An 18,056-nucleotide genomic window follows, 5' to 3' on the forward strand; every position below is an offset into this window, starting at 1 on the left:
GATAGGTAACTAGAGCCTGCAATTCACTAACTCTGCGAGCTGAAGTGATTGCCAAAAGGAAAATCACTTTCCACGTGAGATATTTTAAGTCACAGGAGTGAAGAGGCTCGAACTGTGGTTTCATGAGCCGACCGAGAACCAGATTAAGGTCCCAAGAAGGGGCTGGAGGACGTAAAGGTGGCTTGATGTGGAGCAAGCCCTTCAGAAAGCGTGTTACAAGGGGTTGTACTGATATAGGAACATCCCCAACACCAAGGGACTGAGAAGTGCACCATGATGTGAACTTTTTCCATTTATAGGAGTAAGATTTTCTCGTGGAAGGCTTCCGTGAAGCAATCAAGACACGGGAAACTGGATCTGAAAGGTTAAGTGGTTGAAGGATTAACTTTTCAACATCCATGCCATCAGGGACAAGGCCTGAAGATTGGAATGCGTAGGCTCCCATTGTTTTGAGTGTTCAGCAGCGGGTCCTTTCCCAAGGGAATGTGCCTGCGGATGGAGAGATCCTGAAGTATTGGAAACCACACTTGGCGTGGCCAGTGAGGTACTATCAGGATCATGGTTCCCTTGTCCTGACGTAGCTTTACGAGAGTTTTCAAGAGAAGAGGAAATGGAGGGAATGCATAATGCAGACTGGTTGCCCATGAGAGGGAGAATGCATCTCTGGGCTGAGAGCGTTTGCTGCGAATGAGGGAGCAGTAATTGTCCACTTTGTGGTTCTGAGGGGACGTAAAGAGGTCTATCTGAGGATATCCTCATTGTCGGAAGATGGAGTTCGCTACCGAGGGGTTGAGAGACCACTCATGCGGTTGGAAGACGCGACTCAGCTTGTCTGCTAGAACATTGTCCACATTGTCCGGCAAGTAGGTGGCCCTGAGGTACATCGAGTGGGAGAGAGCTTCTGTCCAAATCTGCGCAGCTTCCTGACACAGAAGGAAGGAGCCTGTGCCTCCCTGCTTGTTGATCTACCACATGGCCACCTGGTTGTCCGTCTGAATCAGGATGTCTTGATTGGAAAGGCAATCCTGAAAAGCCCTGAGAGCATATCACATTGCTCGAAGCTCCAGGAAATTTATCTGGTGTTTGGCTTCCTCTGGAGACCAAGATCCTTGTGTCTGCAGATCGGCCACGTGGGCTCCCCACCCGAGGTTGGAAGCGTCGGTGGTGAGAATGACTTGAGGATCTGGCATTTGAAAGGGCAAACCCTGGAGGAGATTGGTCTGATTTTTCCACCAAGCGAGAGACAGATGGAGTGAGTTGGAGATGTGGACAATTGTCGAGAGAGGCTGAATACCTTGAATCCATTGTGACCTCAGAGTCCAATGCATGACTCTCATGGCCAAGCGGGCCATTGGTGTGACACTGACTGAGGATGCCATGTGTCCGAGAAGGACAAGGAATTGGCGAGCTGTTGCAGTATTCTGAGACTGCAACTGGTGAGCGAGAGACACGAGAGTTAGCGCTCGTTGTTGAGGTAGAAATGCCTTTGCCTGCAAGGTGTCCAAGTCTGCCCCAATGAAGGACAAGGTTTGAGATGGGACTAAATAGGATTTTTCGTAATTGATGAGAAATCCTAGTGAAATTAGAGTGTGTAGAGTCAAATCGAGGAACGACCGAGCAGTTTGCTGTGTTGGAACCCTGATTAACCATTCGTCCAGATAGGGGTAGACGTGAACACCTGCTTTCCTGAGGAAAGCTGCGACAACTACGATACATTTGCTAAAGACTCATGGTGCAGACGCTAGGCTGAACGGAAGCACTCGGTATTGATAGTGCTTGGGGCCTACTAAAAAACTCAGGTACTTGTGATGAGTTGGAGTTATCGCAATGTGGGTGTATGCGTCCTGGAGGTCCAGAGAGCAGAGCCAGTCTCCTCTTTGTAGAAGAGGTAGAAGCGATCCGAAGGTTACCATCTTGAACTTTTCCCGCTGGAGGTACTTGTTGAGAGCACGTAGGTCCAGAATTGGACGAACACCCCCCGATTTTTTGGGGATCAGAAAGTACTGGGAATAGAACCCTAGGCCTTGCTGCGAGTGCGGAACGGGTTCTATTGCTTTTGGCTGGAGAAGGAGGGAGACCTCTTGATCCAGAAGAATGGAGTGGTCGTACTTCCCCCACCTCTGTAGAGGTAGGGAGTCCGGTGGCAGGGTGAGAAAGTTCAGATGGTAACACTGAGCAATGATTGCCAATACCCATTGGTCTGTCGTGATTGACTGCGACATGTTGTGAAAGTGGCACAATCGACCTCCCACTTGTATGCTTGGCAGAGGAATCTGGCTGCTGCTCTCCAAGCAGAAGTCAAAAACCTGAAGCAGGTCCTGGCTGGGGAGCTGCTTGTGGTTTTTGTTTCCAGGCTTGGCGAGGCTGAGGCTTTTGATAAGGTCTGGTAGCACAGGACCTTGCTGGTGGCGGATAGGCCTTTCTTGGACAGTAGAACGACTTCTTAGAGTCCTTCCTGAAGGGCTGTCTTGAGGAGAAGTCGGAAGGCATTGAAGAGAGCTGTTTGAGATTCTCATGATGGTCTTTTAATTCGGCCACCATTCGTTGGATCTGTTCTCCAAACAGATTATCTCCGATACATGGTTGGTTGGATAACCGGTCTTGCACTTCTGGGTGGAGGTCAGAAGACTTGAGCCAGGCCCAGAGTCTTGCCGACATAGTTGCTGCAGACACTCTGGTAGAGGTATCAAAAATGTCATAAGATGTTCGAATCTCATGCTTGCCTGCCTCAAGTCCTTTGTTTACAAGGGTTTGTAGCTGGTTTTGGAATTGTTCTGGAAGGGACTCGGAGAAGTCCTGTATCTGCTTAAAAATGACCCTATTATATTGGGTCATATAAAGCTGATAGGCAGCAATTCGGGAGATGAGCATGGCCCCTTGGAACACTCGTCGACCAATGTTGTCTAGGAATTTTTGTTCCTTAGCAGGTGGGGTAGACGAGTGGGGTTTTGACCTTTTTGCCTTCTTTTGTGCAGACTCTATCACAACTGAGTGGTGGTCAAGCTGAGATTTTTGAAAGCCTGGGGCTGACTGAACTAAATAAGTAGTGTCAGCCTTCTTATGCACTGGCGCAATTGATCCAGGGTTTTCCCAGTTCTTTTTGAGGAGATCAAGAAGGACCTGATGAACGGGAATAGAAGTGATCATTTTGGGGACATCCAGGAATCTGAGTAACGCCATCATCTGGTGCCTATTGTCCTGTTCCGTCTGTAGTTGAAAGGGAACCAACTCAGACATTTCCTTCACAAAATTTATGAATGAGAGGTCCTCTGGAGGAGAACGCTTTCTACTTTCAGTGGGAGAAGGTGGTGAAGGTAAGTCATCTGTGTCTGAAGTATCATCACCCCAAGTGTCATAAGGATCAGCAGACTGTCCTTTAGGAAATGAAGGGGGTTGGATACCTGAGGGTCCTGGTCTAGGCTCCGAAAAAAATCAGCAGAATCACCGGAGGCACAGATGGCATCGAGGGCACCGGTGCAGGCATCGAGGGCACCGGTGCATGAATCGAGGGCATCAATGGATGAATCGATGGCGAGGGACCCATCGGCATTGATGGCTGAGGCTACACACCCGATGGAGGGATGCGGAACGGTGTTTCTCCTCCCGATGAAGCTGTCATCGGGGAGGACATCAGAAGCATTGGAGACCCGGGATCCATCGGAGAAAGGGCAGTCAACAGCGCTTCCATTCTGGATAGCAGCGGTGCCAGCGCTGCTGAAATCGGGTTGATGACAGGTTCCACAATCTGTGCCGGTGTCGGTGCCGGAGGGACCTGGAGACGTTGCATCGCCTTGTCGATGGCCTCCTGAACCATCTGGTCCAGTTCTTCTCAGAGACCTGGAGCAAGCAGCCCCGGCTCCGGAACAGAAGAGGGAGGCAGAGGCATAGCCGGAGGGACCACCTTTACAGGCGGAATCGCGGCTCCCAAACCCCGATCGGGTGAGGGTTGCCTCTGTGACCCGGTCGCAGGAATGGTTGGTGCCTTTCCTGGATGGGGCTTCTTCAGCGGCTCGGACGGTGGCGAGGTTGATGATTTCGCTCCCTCGATGGTCCAAGTCTTACAATATCGATGGTGATGTTTTTCCCTGCGATTCCCTCGATCCTGAGGGGGAGTAGAGGGTGTCGATGGCCGTGAAGACGTCGATGGCGGTCGGTCACCGGTCAGTGGTCGATGCTGGCATGAAGTCGATGGTGCCGGTTCCGATGACGTCTATGCAATGGACGGAGTCGGGGTTTAAGCACGGAAGAGAAGTTCCATCTTCTCCATTCTGGCTTTGCGACCTTTTGGTGTCATGAGGGCTCATTTGGTGCAAGTCAGGACATCATGCTCACGGCCTAAACACATTACACAGACTCCATGGGGGTCTGTGATAGACATGGTGAGAGTACAGTCTGGGCACCGCCGGAACCCCGACGCCATGGCCATTGAAAAAATCGTGCCGCGGTATGGTCGATGGCCAGTAGGCCACAAGGGCCAAACTCGACGGTAATCAATGGAAAACGGGTAAAAACTTACCGGAGTACCGTGGTCAGAGAAAAGTTAGGAGGGACCCCTGTGGGGCAATTTAACTTTTAGTAATTCCGTGAGGAAAATTCCTGTCAGGAATCTCTTCAGAGCTCCTTTACCGCGAGGCTACTGCTGCGCGGAAAAAAGAAGACTGAAGGGGGACCCCTGCTGGCTGAAGGGTTGGTGCCATGCTGGGCATGCCCAGTAGGGGCCAGTCAAAGTTCTGGAAACTTTGACAGAAGTTTTCCGTGATTGGGCTCCATCCTGTGATGTCACCCATATGTGAGGACTACCATCCTGCTTGTCCTGTGAGAGCTGGTGTTACTGGGAGAGGGGAGGGGGCAGGGAGATGGAAGGTGAACTGATATTGCAAGTGAAGGGATGGGAAGGTGATCTGGTGTTAGTGGGGGAGGGGTCAGGGAGATGGAAGGTGATCTGATATTGCAAGTGAAGGGATGGGAAGGTGATCTGGTGTTAGTGGGGGAGGGGTCAGGGAGATGGAAGGTGATATGATATTGCAAGTGAAGGGATGGGAAGGTGATCTGGTGTTAGTGGGGGAAGGGGGCAGGGAGATGGAAGGTGATCTGATATTGGAATGTGAATTTTAGGTGTTAACAGAGGTTACCCCCATTCCTTTATTTCCATTCTCAATCCACTAGGCATACTCTGGTTTATCCCACGCCCTTGGAATCTATTTTACTATTGCCGTGCAGTGGAGGTGGGCAGAGAGCAACATTATAATGGGACCGATGTAGAGGGCAGTGATGGGAAGCTGGGGGAAGACGATGACTTTGTCATCTCCCTCTTTGGTTTTCACAAGTGCCACACTTAAGCTGACTCATGAACCCCTTGCATGTCTTACCATCAACCTTTGTAATAGTGAATTTCCTCTCCTTTTTTTTTTCTGAACTTGGAACACTGAAGAGTCAGCTGTGCATGCACCGCAAGCAAAGGAATCGGAAGCAGTTTGGAAAGGAGGTACAGGGACTCTGTCTGGCACTATTACTCCCGCTTATACAGGCAAGGGGATATCCACCCTATTAAGTTGATATTAGGGTGGTTAAAGGATGGGATGATGAGCTGAGATTGAAGGGGGAGGGATGGTAAGGGGAATTGCTATTGCAGGGTGGGGAGAAGGAAAAGTGATCTGGCCATGCAGAAAGAAAGAGATGGGAAGATGTCCACCCTTTGAGGGGAAAAGAATGAGAAGTTGTTGTTCTCCATCTGGACCTTCGCTTTCTGTCTCCCTCAAATCATCCCTTCTTCATTTCTTATTCTGTCACTTCTCTTTTCATCTTTCTATTCACCTCTCTCTATACTGTCAGTTCTTCATGTTTCTTTTACTGTCCTCTTCAGCTGTCTCTCTATACTTTTTCTCTTTCTTCTCCTTTCTCTACTTCTTATCTTCTCTTTTTTCCCCCTTGTTTGACCTCTGTCTGTTCTCCACCATCAGACTCTCACACGCGCCTTCCCCAGATTCAGTCAGTTACTTCTCTCCATAATACTCTCACATTGACTCTGTCCTCTATCCCCCTGGTCAGAGGTCTATGCCATTGGTCCCAGGGGGAGAAGGATATCATGGCCTGCAACTTGTTCCAGGGTAGGAAGACAGGATTTCTCCCTAGGGTCTGGTTGGACTAATTCCTAGATGGTTTATTACATAGGGAATCTGTATACTAGCACATGTTAAAATAGGCAGGTTAATGCACATTAGCTTGATTTTTATCTCTTCCAACTTACATTTTAGTCTAGTCATTGCAGTGATGGTCAAGGGCTAGGCACCAGGCATTCTTCTGGAACCCTGGGCCCTGAATCCAGTCACTAGAGGAACAAACCAGGGACCTTCCACATGGCAGTGCCCAGCACTTACCACTGGGCTGGCCCTATGTGCTGGCTCTAACACGAGTGATACATCTAGCTTTAATTCTAATGATCTTAGCTAACTCCATCATTAACATGCATTTAACGTGGGCATTAACACTATCATTCATTAGTTCATCAGCCCCATGATGTAATGGCTTTTAGGACTGAGTTCTCTGAAGCTCATTGCACCAGTTTGAGTCTGATGGACCTTTCCTGTGCATGCAAAGTACATGCATGTTACAGAAATAAACAATATTGAAAAATGCCCAGTTGTGGTGATATGAATGTGACTTTTATAAGAGTGAAGAGTGTGTGTGTGTGCATGTTTGTGTGTAGGTAGCCACCTCTTGTCTTAATAACAGGGGCAGAGAAGTGTGAGTTTCATTTTTGGGGTCTTGCAGAGGTCAAAATGGATCCTAATTACTGGGGAACTCAGAGCTCTGGGCTGCTGTTCTCCATGGTTTACATTTATTGGCCATGTAGAATAGCTGCAGATATTTGCAGAACAGAATGGCCCTGTCTAAATACAGAACAGATGGCTCTCTCCCAGCTCCTCAGAATGGAGGTACTGGCCTTGCAGTGAAAAACTTGGATTGAGCCTTCAGGACCACAGGAGAAATCCTTTTTGTGTGGGGCAGAAAAGATGCCACATAGACAGATCCAGAAGTGTGCTACTGTCTGGCCGCCATGGTCAGACCTCCAGGACTGTCTCCCTCGTAGCACCTCAGATGTGCCAGTTAGGGGGTGTTGTCAGCCAAGATCTGATCTGTGTTCACTGGCCTGTCATTGTGGAGGTACATCCCATCTGCTGTAGTATATCCTACTTCATCCTAAGGGTCCATGGAAGCTACATGCAGTCCAAAAGGGCTTATGGAGTGGCCAAAGGGCTACTCCCTGATGCCAGCAATGGCTGTCAGACTAGCAGTTTGTCGAGCACTTGGACCCACTGGACCTGCAAGCCATTCCTGGTTTAGCAGCAACAAGGTGACCTGGATAAGGTTACTGGAGTTATGGAAAGTCTAGCTGTGCGTTTGGATGCCCTCGCAGCACCACCCCTGCCTCCAGCTCTGGCAACAACTCCAGTTCCTCAGCTACCCCCTCTGCCTTATTTCAACGGAGATCTTCACAAGTGTCGGGGATTTCTTAACCAGTGCCGAATGCATTTTACTCTTCAAGACCCGCTCATTCCTATCGATAAAGCCAGTCACCTTCATTTTATCCCTACTGGGTGGGACTGCACTGGCCTGGGCCTTGCCTCTGGGAGAGAAAGGATCCTCTTCTGAATGATCTGGATCACTTCCTGCAGGTTTTTTGCCTGATTTTGATGAGCCCGGCCACTCCGCGTCCACCTCCTGTGAACTTTTGCAAATTCAACAAGGATCCCGAACTGTTGGAGAATATGCGATACATTTCAGGACACTGGCCTCTGAATTACAGTGGGATGAGGATAATCTAACAACCATTTTAAATCAGGGGTTGGCCAACTCCATCAAGGATGAATTGGCTGGGAGACACCCCTTACACCCTTGAAGAATTAATTCGGTTGACTATCTGCCTAGATTTATGCTTCCAGGAACATTCCCGGGAACGGACTCGAGAATGCTGCTCTGTAAGCCTGACTCCCAAATTTCAATGTCCGGTCTTGCCTGTCCGACTTCCTGAGATCAGGGAATCACCTGAAGAGCCTATGTAGGTAGACCGACACTCCTCAGAATGTCAGCAGCGCCGCCAGCACAACTTATGTTTGTACTGTGCTGCCTCTTGGCACTATGCAGCAAACTGTCCCCTCAAGGTGGGAAACTCCAGGACCTAGGTATGGTAGGAGAGGCCATCCTAGATCTCTCAAAGCCTCTCCTCAAATTCTACTTCCCATCATTTTGATTCTGGGCAATGAACTGGTCCACCTCAGGCTTTTTTGGATACCGGTGCTGCCGGGAACTTCATTGATGAAGCTACCATTTAGAAATTTAACATTACCACAGTGGCCCTCTGCGAGGCTCTACCTAGGAGGATTACTCATGTCACAGCACCCCTAACAATGATTACTGATCTCCTCCAGAGGGAACAGCTCCAGTTTTATGTCCTGCCTAAAGCAGTTAACCAAATAATATTGGGGCTGCCGTGGCTGATTCAACATCGGCCTCACATCGATTAGGGAACCTTGCAGTTGACCAAGTAGGGTACAAACTGCCACGAACATTACTTGGAACAAATCTGGCCATAGGCCCTTAGTCTTCACTATTCCTTTCCTACGTTGCCTGGCTTACTGGCTTCCTATGCTGATTTTGCATTTGTATTTGGCAAAAAGGAAGCTGAGTCTTTGCCCCCTCACCGAGAATATGATTGTCCAATTGATCTGATCCCCGGTACGATGCTGCCATGTGGAAGAGTCTATTCATTATCAGCCCCTGAAACCGAAGCTATGTCTCTTTATATCCAGGATAATCTGGTAAGGGGCTTCATTAGACCCTGTGTATCTCCTGCAGGAGCGGGATTTTTTTCATAGGGAAAAAGGATGGCTCCTTACTTCCCTGTATTGATTATCGGGGGCTCAATGCCATCACAAAGAAAAACCGATGCCCCCTCCCACTTATCACTGAGCTCTTCGATCGGTTCAAAGAGCCCAGATCTTCACAAAACTGGAACTGAGGGGAGCATATAATTTAGTCCGTATCTGGGACAGGGATGAGTGCAAAATCACTTTCAACACATGGGATGGGCATTATGAATATTTAATTATGCCATTTGGGCTATACAATGCCCTAGTGGTTTTCCAAGCCATCGTGAACAATATCTTCCTGGACCTCTTGTACTCTCATGTTATCGTATACTTGAATGATATCCTCGTATTCTCCAAGATACCTGACCTACATCAGAGACATGTTCTGCAACGTCTCTGGGAACATGGGGAATTACCTTTTTTGGGGTACATTGCTTCCTGTACTGGACAAGCTGAAAGTCATTCTGGACTGGCCCCAACCAGTAGGGCTAAAAGCTCTTACAACGGTTTTTGAACTTTGCAAATTATTACTGTCAATTTGTTCATGGTACTCTTCCCTGGTCTCCATGCTCGGTGCCATTGTCTGTTCTAACCAAGAACGGTGGGGACACCTGTAACTGGACACCAGAGGCAGTGCAGGCCTTCCAACAGCTAAAGCAGGAATTTATCAAAGCCCATGCTTACAACACTCAGACCCAACCTGACTGTTCTTCCTTGAGGTCGATCCCTCTACCATTGGGGCTGTCCTTTTGCAACATGATGATGCTGGGAAATGGAGAAACTGCTTACCTGATAATTTTGTTTTCCTTAGTGTAGACAGATGGACACAGGGCCAGTGGACAGCAGTCCAGCAGCAAGAGGGGGGCTTCCCAGTCTTTTGCATCGAGTGTCACATGTATGATTTTTTACCCACCGGTGAGAAGTTGTACATGTGCATGCGATGCAAAGAGCTCCTAGCTCTCAGAGAACGAGTCCGATCTCTGGAGGCTAGAGTGGCAGACCTGGAGGAGCTGAGGCAGACAGAGAGGTATATAGATGAGACCTTCAGGGACATAGTAGTCAAGTCCCAACTTCAGACTGGCAGCCCTGGTGCTGCCTTGGAGGAAGAAGGTCTCATAATGGGAGAGCACCAACCAGGTGTAGCAGGAAAGGATCCTGTAGCAAGGACCTGCTCTCTAGGTGATGCATTGTCCTTTCGCACTGAGGATATCTCCCCAAGGCCTACTGCCCAGGAGGGAAGGGTTAGGTCGGCCGTCATAGTTGGTGATTCGATTATTAGGAATGTAGATAGCTGGGTGGCTGGTGGGCGTGAGGATCACCTGGTAACATGCCTACCTGGTGCGAAGGTGGCGGTCCTCACGCGTCACCTAGATAGGATTTTAGACAGTGCTGGGGAGGAGCCGGCTGTCGTGGTACACGTGGGCACCAACGACATAGGAAAATGTGGGAGGGAGGTTCTGGAAGCCAAATTTAGGCTCTTAGGTAGAAAGATTAAATCCAGAACCTCCAGGGTAGCATTCTCTGAAATGCTCCCTGTTCCACGCGCAGGTCACCAGAGGCAGGCAGAGCTCCGGAGTCTCAATGCGTGGATGAGACGATGGTGCAAGGAAGAGGGATTCAGTTTTGTTAGGAACTGGGGAACCTTTTGGGGAAGGGGGAGTCTCTTCCGAAGGGATGGGCTCCACCTTAACCAGGGTGGAACCAGACTGCTGGCGCTAACCTTTAAAAAGGAGATAGAGCAGCTTTTAAACTAGAACAAAGGGGAAAGCCGACAGTCGCTCAGCAGCGCATGGTTCGGAGAGATGTATCTTTAAAGGATACTAATGATGCATTAGAATTAGGGCATCCCGACAGTGAGGTTCCAATAATTAGAAAAGTAGTCCAAGTGCCTGTAACTAAAAACTCACCTGAGCTAAAAAATTCTAACTTATCCCTATCAATTAAAAAGCAGAATAAAAATACAATCAAAAAACAAACTTTGAAATGTTTGTATGCTAATGCCAGAAGTCTAAGAAGTAAGATGGGAGAATTAGAATGTATAGCAGTAAATGATGACATAGACTTAATTGGCATCTCAGAGACATGGTGGAAAGAGGATAACCAATGGGACAGTGCTATACCGGGGTACAAATTATATCGCAATGACAGAGAGGAGCAGTCGGGAGGAGGTGTGGTCCTTTATGTCCGGGATGGCATAGAGTCCAACAGGATAAACATCCTGCATGAGACTAAATACAAAATTGAATCTTTATGGGTAGAAATCCCTTGTGTGTCAGGGAAGACTACAGTAATAGGGGTATACTACCGTCCACCTGGTCAAGATGGTGAGATGGACAGTGAAATGCTAAGAGAAATTAGGGAAGCTAACCAAATTGGTAGCGCAGTAATAATGGGAGACTTCAATTACCCCAATATAGACTGGGTAAATGTATCATCGGGTCACGCTAGACAGATAACGTTCCTGGATGGAATAAATGATAGCTTTATGGAGCAACTGGTTCAGGAACCGACAGAGGGAGCAATTTTAGATCTAATTCTCAGTGGAGAACAGGTCTTGGTGAGAGAGATAACGGTGGTGGGGCCGCTTGGCAATAGTGATCATAATATGATCAAATTTGATTTAATGACTGGAAAAGGAACAGTGTGCAAATCCAAGGCTCTCGTGCTAAACTTTCAAAAGGGAAACTTTGATAAAATGAGAAAAATTGTTAGAAAAAAACTAAAAGGAGCAGCTACAAAAGTAAAAAATGTCCAAGAGGCGTGGTCATTGTTAAAAAATACCATTCTAGAAGCACAGTCCAGATGTATTCCACACATTAAGAAAGGTGGAAAGAAGGCAAAACGATTACCGGCATGGTTAAAAGGGGAGGTGAAAGAAGCTATTTTAGCCAAAAGATCTTCATTCAAAAATTGGAAGAAGGATCCAACAGAAGAAAATAGGATAAAGCATAAACATTGGCAAGTTAAATGTAAGACATTGATAAGACAGGCTAAGAGAGAATTTGAAAAGAAGTTGGCTGTAGAGGCAAAAACTCACAGTAAAAACTTTTTTAAATATATCCAAAGCAGAAAGCCTGTGAGGGAGTCAGTTGGACCGTTAGATGATCGAGGGGTTAAAGGGGCACTTAGAGAAGATAAGGCCATCGCGGAAAGATTAAATGATTTCTTTGCTTCGGTGTTTACTGAAGAGGATGTTGGGGAGGTACCAGTAATGGAGAAGGTTTTCATGGGTAATGATTCAGATGGACTGAATCAAATCACGGTGAACCTAGAAGATGTGGTAGGCCTGATTGACAAACTGAAGAGTAGTAAATCACCTGGACCGGATGGTATACACCCCAGAGTTCTGAAGGAACTAAAAAATGAAATTTCAGACCTATTAGTAAAAATTTGTAACTTATCATTAAAATCATCCATTGTACCTGAAGACTGGAGGATAGCAAATGTAACCCCAATATTTAAAAAGGGCTCCAGGGGCGATCCGGGAAACTACAGACCGGTTAGCCTGACTTCAGTGCCAGGAAAAATAGTGGAAAGTGTTCTAAACATCAAAATCACAGAACATATAGAAAGACATGGTTTAATGGAACAAGGTCAGCATGGCTTTACCCAAGGGAAGTCTTGCCTCACAAATCTGCTTCACTTTTTTGAAGGAGTTAATAAACATGTGGATAAAGGTGAACCGGTAGATGTAGTATACTTGGATTTTCAGAAGGCGTTTGACAAAGTTCCTCATGAGAGGCTTCTAGGAAAAGTAAAAAGTCATGGGATAGGTGGCGATGTCCTTTCGTGGATTGCAAACTGGCTAAAAGACAGGAAACAGAGAGTAGGATTAAATGGGCAATTTTCTCAGTGGAAGGGAGTGGACAGTGGAGTGCCTCAAGGATCTGTATTGGGACCCTTATTGTTCAATATATTTATAAATGATCTGGAAAGAAATACGACGAGTGAGATAATCAGATTTGCAGATGACACAAAATTGTTCAGAGTAGTTAAATCACAAGCAGATTGTGATAAATTGCAGGAAGACCTTGTGAGACTGGAAAATTGGGCATCTAAATGGCAGATGAAATTTAATGTGGATAAGTGCAAGGTGATGCATATAGGGAAAAATAACCCATGCTATAATTACACGATGTTGGGTTCCATATTAGGTGCTACAACCCAAGAAAGAGATCTAGGTGTCATAGTGGATAACACATTGAAATCGTCGGTTCAATGTGCTGCGGCAGTCAAAAAAGCAAACAGAATGTTGGGAATTATTAGAAAAGGAATGATGAATAAAACGGAAAATGTCATAATGCCTCTGTATCGCTCCATGGTGAGACCGCACCTTGAATACTGTGTACAATTCTGGTCGCCGCATCTCAAAAAAGATATAATTGCGATGGAGAAGGTACAGAGAAGGGCTACCAAAATGATAAGGGGAATGGAACAGCTCCCCTATGAGGAAAGACTAAAGAGGTTAGGACTTTTCAGCTTGGAGAAGAGATGGCTGAGGGGGGATATGATAGAGATGTTTAAAATCATGAGAGGTCTAGAACAGGTAGATGTGAATCGGTTATTTACTCTTTCAGATAGTAGAAAGACTAGGGGGCACTCCATGAAGTTAGCAAGGGGTACATTTAAAACTAATCGGAGAAAGTGTTTTTACTCAACACACAATTAAACTCTGGAATTTGTTGCCAGAGGATGTGGTTAGTGCAGTTAGTATAGCTGTGTTTAAAAAAGGATTGGATAAGTTATTGAAGGAGAAGTCCATTACCTGCTATTAAGTTCATCTAGAGAATAGCCACTGCCATTAGCAATGGTAACATGGAATAGACTTAGTTTTTGGGTACTTGCCAGGTTCTTATGGCCTGGATTGGCCACTGTTGGAAACAGGATGCTGGGCTTGATGGACCCTTGGTCTGACCCAGTATGGCATTTTCTTATGTTCTTAAGTGCCCCCTTGTCCTTCTATTATTCGAAAGTGTAAATACCCGAGTCACATCTATCCGTTCAAGACCTCTCATGATCTTAAAGACCTCTATCATATCACCCCCTCAGCCGTTTCTTCTCCAAGCTGAACAGCCCTAACCTCTTCAGCCTTTCCTCATAGTGGAGCTGTTCCATCCATCCAGGGCACTTTGTGCTAATAACCAGGTCCCAAGTGTACATAGCTAATAATGGTTCATGGGCTTTTCCTATAGGAACTTGTCTAGACCCTTTTATATTCTGCTACACTAACTGCTTTCATCATATCCTCTGAGTAAAAAATAGTTTCTTCAGTTTGTTTTAAAAGTGCTTCCTGTTAGCCTCATGGAGTGTCCCCTAGTTCTAGTACTGTTGGAAAGGGTAAATAACTGTGCTCTATGTACCTTATGATTTTATGGGCAATTATCATATCTCTTCTGAGTCATCTCTTCTCCAGGTGGAAGAGTCATAACCTATTCAACCCTTCCTCATAGGGGAGCCATTCCAATCCTTTCATCATTTTGGTTGCCATTCTCTGTATCTTTTCTAGCTCCGTTATATCATTTTCGAGATGGGGTGATCAGCACTGCATATAATACTCAAGGTGTGGTGGCACCATGGATCAGTACGTCTTCCAATTTATTTTCCATTCTTTTCCTTATGGTTCCTAACTTTCTATTTGCATTTTTGACCACCGCTATACACTGAAAAAGGAATTCAAAGTATTATCCACAGTAACTCCAAGATCATTTTCCTGGGGTTGTTGCCTAATACAGAACCCAGCATCATGTAATTAAGGTTTATATTATTCTTTCCTATATACATCTCTTTGCATTTGTCCACATTAAATGTTACTGCCATTTAGATTCCCAATCCCCCAGTCTCACAAAGTCCTCTTGCAATTCCTCATAATCTGCTTGTGATTTAATTGCTTTGAATATTTTTGTGACATCTGCAAATTTGATAACCTTGCTCATCACACCCTTTTTCAGATCATTTATACATATATTAAAAAGCACTACTCAGATCTCTGGGGCACTCCACTATTTACCTTTCTCCATTGAGAGAAATGACCATTCAGTCTTACTCTCAGGTCTATCCAGTAACTAGCGGTAGGAAGAGCTGCGTTAGTGCCCGGCGCACCCGTGGTTGCCACACGCACAGTCCAGCTCACCTACCGCTCGATCCTGTCTGTAAATAGCTTGCAAATGCAAGCTGCATCTAAGAAGCGTCCGTGAAGCGTTAGGCCCGCGCAACCCATTTTACTGGATAGAGCGCCTATACAGTAACCTGGGTGCGCGGGCCTAACGCTTCACGGCCACGCTGGTATCTGTCATTTCAAATGTCATTTGAAATGACAGATACCAGGAAGTCGGGATTGCCAGTCCGCTCTCCCCTCCTCCCGAAGCAGGGCGCGAAAAGCAGCCTTGCTCCGGGAGGAGGGAAGAAGGAACTGGCAGTGTAAAGCGACGAAGCGGCGAAGCGACTTACTTTTTGCACCCCCCTCCAGACATCGGACGACCTCTCCTTCCTCCAGCTGCTCGCGAAGATGGACGCCTGCACGGCCGCTGAAGACGTGACGTCACGACGTTTGGCGTCACGGCATGTGATGTCACGTCTTCAGCGTCCGTGCAGGCGTCCATCTTCGCGAGCAGCTGGAGGCAGAAGAGGTCATCCGATGTCCGGAGGGGGTGCAAAAAGTAAGTCGCTTCGCCGCTTTACACTGCCAGTCCCTTCTTCCCTCCTCCCGAAGCAGGGCGCGAAAAGCAGCCTTGGTCCGGGAGGAGGGAAGAAGGGACTGGCAGTGTAAAGCGACGAAGAGGCGAAGCGACTTACTTTTTGCACCCCCCTCCGGACATCGGGCGACCTCTCCTGCCTTCAGCTGCTCGCGAAGATGGACGCCTGCACAGCCGCTGAAGACGTGACGTCACATGCCGTGACACCGAACGTCGTGATGTCACGTCTTCAGCGGCCGTGCAGGCGTCCATCTTCGCGAGCAGCTGGAGGCAGGAGAGGTCGCCCGATGTCCGGAGGGGGCTGCAAAAAGTAAGTCGCTTCGCCGCTTCGTCGCTTTACACTGCCAGTCCCATCTTCCCTCCTCCCGGAGCAAGGCTGCTTTTCGCACGCTGCTTCAGGAGGAGGGGAGAGGGGACTGGCACGGGGGAAGCCACGATGTCCGGAGGGGGGCTGCAAAAGTAAGTCGCCGAGCATAGGATTGCCCGTCCTCTCCCCTCTCTCTCTTGCAATTTTTTTTTTCCGCTTTTTTTTTTTGCTTCGGGAGGAGGGGAGAGGACTGGGGCTGCCCCGGAGACCAGCATCCATGGACGCGGCCAGGGCAAGTGAGCGGGGGCTGGGGGAAAGCTTGCCACCTACCCTTACCCCTGCCTCTAATGCAGGGGTAAGGGTAGGCGGTAAGTTAGCAGGTTAAACGCGCGGCAAAACGGCAGGGTAAAATAGCGATAGTCGGGGCGCGGGTTACTGGATGCTAGGGAATAGCTAATTCGCTCGTTTGCATGCAATATACATGCCGCGTGCGGAAGGGGTTGCCCGGGGATTTTAGGATGCGGTAAGGGTAGGTTAAAGGGGGTTGTGGATCGCAGGAAGGGCTAACGCGGCCGGAAAGTGAGTAGAACACGGGTTAGGAGCGGGGTAAACGCGGCCGCACTTTACTGGATAGACCTGTCTGTTTCCTATCCTTTAGCCAGTTACCAGTCTGCATAAGACATTGCCTCCTATCCCCTGTCTCTTTAATTTCCCGATGAGTCTTTCATGAGAGGACTTTGACAAACACCTTTTGAAAATCCAGATACAGTTGTATCAACCAACTCACCCTTGTCCACATGTTTATTAATCCCTTCAAAAAAATCTAACAGATTTGTAAGACAAGACTTCCCTTTGCTAAATCTAGTTGACTCTGCACTATTAATCTATGTCTTTCCAGATGGCAATTAATTTTATGCTTCAGAATAAATTTGACCATTTTGCCCATTCCTGACATCAAGCTCATTGGTATGCAGTTTCTTGGATCATCCCTCAAACCCTTTCTAAAAACGGGCATTGTATTGGCCACCCTCCAGTTCTCAAGTACCATAGCTGATTTGAGTGAGAAGTTAGAGATTTCTAGTAATAAGTCTGCAATTTCATTTAATTCTTTGAAACGTCTGGGGTATATCATACAGACACGATGATTTGTTACTCTTTAGTTTGTTAGTTATATCTTCCTGGTTCCCCGTGATTTGCTTCAGCTCTTCTGAAATATCAGCACTTAGAGAATGCATCCAGTGTATCTATCTCCCCAATTCCCTCCCTCAGCAAATAATTCATCTGTTTTTTCTGCTGTGGCTTGTCGTTCCTTCTGTCATTGAGTGGTTTAAGCAGCTCCATTACAAGCTTCTTTTCAGGTTCTCTCTTGGCCTGCTTTATTAATGCTTTACATCTAACCTGCCAGTGCTTATGCTCTTTCCTATTTTCTAACCTTCTTTTCCTTACCTTTTTGCCACTGTGATTTTCTAAAGAAGTGGCTGAAAAGGTAAGGAAAAAGTAGGTTGAAAAACAGGAAAGAGCATAAGCACTGGCAAGTTAGATGTAAAGCATTAATAAGGCAAGCCAAGAGAGAACCTGAAAAGAAGCTTGCCGAAAAGGCAAAAACCCATAATAAAAACGTTTTCAAATACTTTCTGGAATTTTCAGATATAAAAAACAAGAAGGTCCATATTCAAAAGGGGTTGAACAATTCCCTCATCTCATTGGCTAAATCTTACAATGGTAAAAAGAGAACCAGTGGGGGTAATCCAAGAGTGGGGCTTAATTTTAGCAGGGTAGCATCAATATTGAGCCCTACCCAGCCAACTTTATGTGAGTAAATCTAGCCAGAGAAAACTCGGATCGCTTTCAGAAAATTTATTCATTGGCAGATTTACTTGGGTACATTGCCATACCCCGCACTGCGGAATATGGACCTCAAATGAATTTTGTGACAAGAAGAAGAACCCACAAGGCCACGGCTGGATACAGACCAACCAAAGTAAGGGCCCGTTTACTTAGCGACACAACCTTGCAGCAAGGGTGGTCACGGGCAACCCTAAAAGGGCAAATTCGGGCCCACTGCTCCATCAATTACACTGGTTGCCAGTTGTATCCATTGAATGAGTTGAGGTGGTACAGTCCTGGATGGTACATTTTGAGAGTACCTCTGTGTGAGATATGCTTGGCCTGTGGTAGGGGCCAGAG

General features: G+C 47.0%; 1 protein-coding gene across 2 annotated transcripts in view; it reads left to right on the forward strand.

The window, feature by feature from the left end:
- The window catches only part of LOC115085804 (speriolin-like protein), a 670,698-nt gene that overhangs the window by 15,167 nt on the left and 637,475 nt on the right, over window positions 1-18,056 (forward strand). The window contains exon 3 of one of the 2 annotated variants that reach the window (XM_029592238.1): window positions 5,432-5,527. In XM_029592238.1, the coding sequence (XP_029448098.1) occupies window positions 5,432-5,527 (96 nt within the window). The remainder of the gene's footprint in view (window positions 1-5,431; window positions 5,528-18,056) is intronic. The other variant, XM_029592239.1, reaches the window with a different exon arrangement.

The sequence above is a fragment of the Rhinatrema bivittatum genome, chromosome 2 (assembly GCF_901001135.1).
Source record: "Rhinatrema bivittatum chromosome 2, aRhiBiv1.1, whole genome shotgun sequence".
NCBI classification, from domain to species: domain Eukaryota; kingdom Metazoa; phylum Chordata; class Amphibia; order Gymnophiona; family Rhinatrematidae; genus Rhinatrema; species Rhinatrema bivittatum.